Source organism: Limulus polyphemus, unplaced genomic scaffold (genome assembly GCF_000517525.1).
Source record: "Limulus polyphemus unplaced genomic scaffold, Limulus_polyphemus-2.1.2 Scaffold8195, whole genome shotgun sequence".
In the NCBI taxonomy this organism is placed as follows: Eukaryota; Metazoa; Arthropoda; class Merostomata; order Xiphosura; family Limulidae; genus Limulus; species Limulus polyphemus.
Genome location: NW_013673805.1, coordinates 2,867 through 10,909, shown reverse-complemented (window position 1 = coordinate 10,909; position 8,043 = coordinate 2,867). Strand labels below are relative to the sequence as shown.

The 8,043-nt window shown below is 30.9% G+C and overlaps 1 protein-coding gene across 1 annotated transcript in view; it reads right to left on the bottom strand.

Annotated features, from left to right (window-relative positions):
• The window catches only part of LOC106475186 (trichohyalin-like), a 27,758-nt gene extending 20,821 nt beyond the window's left edge, over positions 1-6,937 (bottom strand). The window contains exons 1-4 of the mRNA XM_022379368.1: positions 6,833-6,937; positions 5,246-5,367; positions 4,228-4,350; positions 996-1,352 (exon numbers count right to left, since the gene is read on the bottom strand). Coding sequence (XP_022235076.1) covers positions 996-1,352; positions 4,228-4,350; positions 5,246-5,367; positions 6,833-6,920 — 690 coding nt within the window. The 5' untranslated portion in view covers positions 6,921-6,937. The remainder of the gene's footprint in view (positions 1-995; positions 1,353-4,227; positions 4,351-5,245; positions 5,368-6,832) is intronic.
• Positions 6,938-8,043: the final 1,106 nt, after the last annotated feature.

The following is an 8,043-nucleotide window of genomic DNA, read 5'->3' as shown; positions in this document are numbered from 1 at the left end:
AGACTACCTACACACTCTGAAGTGTATGGGCTGACATGACTGAGGTATGAGACTACATACACACTCTGAAGTGTATGAGCTGACATGACTGAGGTATGAGACTACATACACACTCTGAAGTGTATGGGCTGACATGACTGAGGTATGAGACTACATACACACTCTGAAGTGTATGAGCTGACATGACTGAGGTATGAGACTACATACACACTCTGAAGTGTATGGGCTGACATGACTGAGGTATGAGACTACATACATACTCTGAAGTGTATGGGCTGACATGACTCAGGTATGAGACTACATACACACTTTGAAGTGTATGAGCTGACTTGACTGAGGTATGAGACTACATACACACTCTGAAGTGTATGGACTGACTTGACTGAGGTATGAGACTACATACACACTCTGAAGTGTATGAGCTGACTTGACTGAGGTATGAGACTAAATACACACTTTGAAGTGTATGGACTGACTTGACTGAGGTATGAGACTACATACACACTCTGAAGTGTATGAGCTGACTTGACTGAGGTATGAGACTAAATACACACTTTGAAGTGTATGGGCTGACATGACTGAGGTTGTAATGTTTGCAAGAGACAATTTAGAGATTTTTGTTTGTTTTGGGGATATCCACTATAATCTTACTAAAATATGACAATAAAAGATTTATAACTGTATCTTAAAGTTTAGAGAAGTTTCGATTTGTGGGTTCACTCTTTTTTCACACATATTATGAAAAGTTGCCATATACCTTAATTATTATTATTCTTTCTTACAGTAATTAAGAATTCTTGTGCAGAACCTTCGTGTCAAACATACTGTTATATTCTAGCTTATAAACCAAAACTTTTGTTAGATGTATTTCTTTTTTCACAGATGACACATTTATTATTATATTCATCAAACAAAGATATCTACCTTTGTTATTGTAGGCATTTCTTACCTTGTTAACTTCTAATCTTTTTATAAACCTCATGCTTAAAACTTACTTTTCCCTTGAGCTCTTTTTCTGACCGGTGAAGAACTTCAATATCTTCCTTGCTGTGGTTTCTGTCCTGTAGGCCTGTTGAATTAATACTTTCCTTGCTGTGGTTTCTGCCCTGTAGGCCTGTTGAATTAATACTTTCCTTACTGTGGTTTCTGCCCTGTAGGCCTGTTGAATTAATACTTTCCTTGCTGTGGTTTCTGCCCTGTAGGCCTGTTGAATTAATACTTTCCTTGCTGTGGTAGCTGCCCTGTAGGCCTGTTGAATTAATATTTTCCTTCGCTGGGCCAGCTTCATTCATGTTAACTAGTTCTTGTTCAAGAAGTTCTATCTCCCCTTCTAAAGCAGTTATTCTGGCATCCTGATTACATGTAAACATTTAACTTACCCATTGGCATCCTAATTATATATATATACACTTACATTTGTAAACACTTAACTTACCTTCTGGCATCCTGATTACATGTAAACATGTAACTTACCCATTGGCATCCTGACTACATCTAAATATTTAACTTACCTGTTGGCATCCTAATTATATATATACACTTACATTTGTAAACATTTAACTTACCCATTGGCATCCTAATTATATATATATACTTACATTTGTAAACATTTAACTTACCATTGGCATCCTAATTATATATATATATATACTTACATTTGTAAACATTTAACTTACCCATTGGCATCCTAATTATATATATATACTTACATTTGTAATGATTTAACTTACCTTCTGACATCCTGATTACATGCATATACTTACATTTGTAAAAATTGAACTTACCCATTAGCAGTATAAACCTGAGAGCTAGTGTTCATTACTGTTGTTTTAAAATACATTACAAAAAGCCAGATAAAAAAATAGAATCTATCCAAAGCAGGAACAGCAACACAAATTGATGTTTTGTAAATTGTGTTGTTTTTTATACTGTTCATTATGGTTGGAGTCCATACATGCATTGCTGTAGTGACTGACCAGCTTTATTTGTCTTCTAAATTATTATGTGTCATGTTACTTGTTTTATTAGTTACTATGTGTCATGTTATTTGTTTTATTGGCTATTATGTGTCATGTTACTTGTTTTATTAGTTACTATGTGTAATGTTACTTGTTTTATTGGCTATTATGTGTCATGTTACTTGTTTTATTAGTTACTATGTGTCATGTTACTTGTTTTATTAGTTACTTTGTGTCATGTTACTTGTTTTATTGGCTATTATGTGTCATGTTACTTGTTTTATTAGTTACTATGTGTAATGTTACTTGTTTTATTGGCTATTATGTGTCATATTACTTGTTTTATTAGTTACTATGTGTCATGTTACTTGTTTTATTAGTTACTATGTGTCATGTTACTTGTTTTATTGGCTATTATGTGTCATGTTACTAGTTTTATTAGTTACTATGTGTCATGTTACACATTTTATTGGCTACTATATGTCATGTTACTTGTTTTATTGGCTATTATGTGTCATGTTACTTGTTTTATTGGCTATTATGTGTCATGTTACTAGTTTTATTAGTTACTCTATGTCATGTTACTTGTTTTATTGGCTATTATGTGTCATGTTACTTGTTTTATTGGCTATTATGTACCATGTTACTTGTTTTATTGGCTATTATGTGTCATGTTACTTGTTTTATTGGCTATTATGTACCATGTTACTTGTTTTATTGGCTACTAAATTGTCATGTTACTAGTTTTATTAGTTACTCTATGTTATGTTACTTATTTCATTGGCTATTATGTGTCATGTTACTTGGTTTATTAGTTACTATATGTCATGTTACTTGTTTTATTAGTTACTGTATGTCATGTTACTTGTTTTATTGGCTATTATGTACCATGTTACTTGTTTTATTGACTATTATGTGTCATGTTACTTGTTTTATTGGCTATTATGTGTCATGTTACTAGTTTTATTAGTTACTCTGTGTTATGTTACTTGTTTTATTGGCTATTATGTGTCATGTTACTAGTTTTATTAGTTACTCTATGTCATGTTACTTGTTTTATTGGCTATTATGTGTCATGTTACTTGTTTTATTGACTATTATGTGTCATGTTGCTAGTTTTATTAGTTACTCTGTATCGTGTTACTTGTTTTATTAGCTACTAGCTATAACGTTAATTGTTAATTACTGTATGAATAGTCCAGACAGTAAAAATGGACATAAAGAAACCTTGAACTAAATGTGATGATGCAACTTAAAAGCTAAGTAAAACAACGAGAAGGACAGAGAATAAGCAAAATATATATAAGTAACTGCAACAGAACAAGCAAATCAATAAGTATTCAGTAAAGAAAAATAATTGAGCTAAATGAACGGTGACAAGTCTCAAGGACTGTCTTTGAGTAGTTCTCAATTTCATGCACAATTTGTAGTAACAAATTATATGAAAAATAAAAACAATATGACAAATTACAGATATAAAAACCAGGTTAATAATGTTATATTAGCCCTACTTTTAAAATCAGAATATTTTACAAAAATTATAAAGCATTAGAGAAACAACTGTTTATTTAAAATCATGCTAACCTTGCATTATGGTCATTTTTTTAAAGCAACTTCTACAATAAAGCATATAAAAACACAGGTTTGATTAAGGGTTAGAAATAAACATATTTCCTAATAGAATACTGAAATTCTCTAACTGAGGAATCCATTTGAATTTTTACAGTTTGTATTCTGGACCACTGAAGAAAGCATCAAGACAAGCAAAAGAAAGTTTATTTACCTAAAATGTACATCTTTACTCTTAGAATCATAAGTCTAAGTGAACCTGGTTTATTGAATTAAAATGATTGTCTTTACTCTTGGAATCATGAGTTTGAGTGAACCTAGCAACTAAAACAATGAAACTAGTAAGAAAAACCATTGTGAATTAGGCTAGAAAACTGAAATATTAGTATGTTTGAAGTTATCTTTATTATTCTACGAAGTGAACATTATTTTAAATAATGCTCATATTGTGGTGGTGACAAACACCTAGTCTGTTTCATATAAAAAGTTTTAAATATTTAGTTTTTCCTGTTATGCTTCATGAAATATTTTCAGATGCTATCTGCTGTATCCTTCTGTGGCCGTTGATAGTTACAAAAAGAGGTTGAATGTTATCTTTAACATATGTTCTTCTTGCCTTAATATATATAGTTTTTACTCCCTACAGTAGGAAAAGTAAAACATTAAATTATTAAAGACGTTTCTAGCTCACAAATTGTACCTTTGTTTCTATGATGGCTTCCATTGTTGAGATCCGGTTGTTTTGACTAATGTAATTTGTAGATTCCGTGGATCTTGTTTTTTGTTGGCACTCACTAAACTTTGGACTATAATTTTCTTGATCCTGTGCATTATGGTAAGAATTTGAAAACTGAAGGAATTTTTTAAAGTACATTAGTAGAATGAAATAATTTTCACAAAACTCACATAACATTACAAACTGAAGTGGCAGAAATTTGTTCAATTCAAAGATTTAAAAATTTTTCTCCTTCAAAACAACAGGTGATATTATTTCTAATCCTAAAATTTGCAATTTGTGTTAAATCACTAATGTTTCATTTTATAATTTCCGTTCAAACTTAAACATAAAAATGAAGGAAATAAAAAGTGAACGATAATTTTTGACAACAAAAAACAAAAATTGAAAACAATTCAAAATGGAACATGAGATCAATGAAAGAAAACCTAATTTAAAAAAAAATGAGGAAATGAAAGAAAAATCTAATTTGAATAACGAGGAAAATATTTTTTTCTTTGCTACAGATTTGATGAAAATTTAAAAAATCAGAAAACAGTATTACAGTTTAGGCAGGTTATTGAAATTATAATCTTTAATAAACAGAGTTATTGTATACAGATGATATTAAACAAATTTCTGTTCATGGCATGAGCATGATTTATGTAATGTTCAATGTGAGATGCTATGCATAGTAAAAATTCACAAATTGGCTGTGTCGATCATTTTCAGAAATTAACTCCCGTGTCCTTATGTGTATTCCTGCTTTCATTCTTTTTATCCTATGTGAACTAATGTACTTACCTGTTCACTTATCTTTTGTCTTCTACATACTTTTCTGTTCTTTTTTTAACTACTCTTTAATGTACTATTTATCAATGAGCTCTGTAAAATCAAACTATTCCTATTTTCTTATCTATATTAAATCCACTTATTTCCTATCCTTACCTTGAAGTAACAGGTCAAGAACTCAGACAGTAAGTAAACAATTGTTTCTTCTTACCTTTCCTACCTCTCGGTCTTTGTTTTCCAGCAAGTTTTGTAAATGGCGAGATTTAGTTTGTTCTTCGGCAAGTCTTGTTTTCAGTCTTTCCATCTCTATTCTTTCCTCATCTAGCATTTTACCTGTTGAAGACAGGTAGAAACATTAGAGAAATTTAATATCTTAATCCTTTAACTCTATCTCTGAGAAGTCAGTGTAGTCGAGCATACAAGTATTATTTTAACTAATTACTACTTGCTCTTGAGTGCGAATACCTATTTATCGGTTTGGAGAAGCATTGCAGAATATTATATTACTTTTCAACATTTCTACAATTTTTATTAAAATCACTGTGAAGCAGAAATGTCTATTTCATTCTTAATTATAATTTTGTTTCTCATTTACATAATTTCATTTACCATAAATCCAGGTAAATTACTTCCTACTGTGCACTATATATTAAATGAATGATTTTGGTATTAAGACATAAACACCAGGATCCACTTAGCAGTGACGTATGGATATTAAGTTCACGATTAATTAGATACAACAAATATTAAGTAGTTAGTCATCTGAAATGTAGTCCCATGGTCTGGCAAGACAATAAAAAACCTTAATACTTGAAATTAGACAGACAAAAGAGACAGTTGTTAGGTTAGGAATTTGATAAACTGTAACATGGAAGATATTTCATTTGTTAAAAGATATTACTTGTTTGATTTTTTATTTGTGTTTTAATTTAATGTTATTTCTTTGAGAAGTATCTAATATCTTTATTATGAATAACTTTATGCACTAGGTTTTGCTTCTTCTGGTTCTTTTTTTTCCTGAATCATTATTGTTGTAATTAATATGTTGCGTAGGTTATTATTAAGAACGTTTTTTTGTATGTGAACTACATTCCTTTACATAGTTCTGACCAGGAATTACTTTTCTATTAATTTAATATATTTTTTAAATCGTGTATTGTGATTAATAAATCTCTAATTTTTTTTAATACTGGTATTAATATCATTATTTGGTTGTTACAACACAATTACTAACCAGGTGGTTAGGGTGCTCGACTCGCAATGTGAGAGTCGTGGGTTCAAATCCCCATCCTACTAAATATGCTTGCCCTTTCAGCCATGAGGGCATTATTAAATGACGGTCAATCCCACTATTTATTGGTAAAAGAGTTGGCGGTGGGTGGTGATGACTAGCTGCCTTCCCTCTAGTCTTTCCCTACTAAATTAGGGCCAGCTAGCACAAAATTCATAACAAACCACAATTACTATTTATCTATAAATTAATGCAGTTGTTACATAACATGACAGTTATTTTTTATGTCATCATTATTTATGCCTCTCTTAATATTTTCCAGTTTTTAATAATACTTTAAGGAAGTAGAATCTCACATAGACAACTAATTCACAGACAGAACAATCCTGTTCCGACAAGTTAGCTGATGAGAGTAGATTAGGTTAAAAATACCTAAAATGTCACATAAGCTGAGAGAATCCTAAACCAGATCACTTAAAAGGCTAATTCATAATCAGGAAATCAAGAATCATGAGTCAACGTCTGGTGCCTTCCTACCTTCATTTTAAGTTTATGTACCTTACTTACCAACACCTTTGTTCTGTAACATTTCCATAAGTTTCTTTACACTTTCATCTCGTGCCTGAAGTGTTTGTTTCTGTGTTTCTATTCTCATTTCAAGCTCCTGTTTAAATAAGATACAAAATCTAAAATTTGGTATAACAGAAAAATTCAATAAGTTTATTGTTTCAATATAATTTAAACATAACAAAGAAGTACCACTTCATTGAAAAACTTAAAATATACACCAGTTATACACAATTATTTAATTGATCATATATCAGAATTTCATTCATGAACCAAAATGTAACAGAAATATTTTTTTATCAGCAGAACTATATATAAAAACAAACTTTTTATACAATTTACCCACATCATTCTTTTAAAAGAAATACAGTTAAGATTGTTCAACAACTTAATAATTCAAACAAACTTTGTTCATGAATGTGAACTTGAAGCTTAAAGAACTCAATCAATCTTTGGAGACTTCGTGTTAACAAGAACTAAATGTTCATTACCTACAATTTGAAAAAAACTTCAGTGGTTTTTAGTGCTTTGAGAGAGTAAAATTAGGTTTATCTAACACGTCTCTCAGGAGCCAAAGGGTGTCTTTACAATACAATTTGTTGAATTTTAAAAGTAAGTTCAGTCTGGAAACTCTCAAAGAAGGTGGTTTTGGATGTATCTTTTTGAGACAACTTTGAGACAAGTTTTCGTTTGTTAATTGATAAATATTTAAGTGAAATACAGCATCCTCAAGTCTCCATACTAGCTAGTACTAAAGTCTACCCAATGGGAATAAATTCAGTATATATCAATAAAGCCACATTCTCAGCTTCATTAATTAAGCAATTGCCAACCTTTTATGCTTCTGCTAATACCTTTTTATGTTTAGCTTTCAACTGAGATATGAACGATTTCACCTGTGATTCCGTAAGGAAGGTCGAAGCATCACTTTAATCAGCAGTAAGATGAGCAGACTGGAACACTTTGAAAGCAGCTACATGCATAATATTTACTTGGCTTGCTGCACAATATCTACCAAGGTGGTTCTAAACAGTTCCTGAATACCTCTGCATGCCATTTGGAGACTTCTATGCTTCATGTGATTGGTCGTTAAGCTAGTGATGGGCTGATGGATTTCAGTCACCTTACCCCTTCAAATCACTTTTTGCATCCCTAATGCTCAAAGAGTGTGGGCAATGCCTTCTTTTTAGCCAATAAAAATGTCTAAAAAT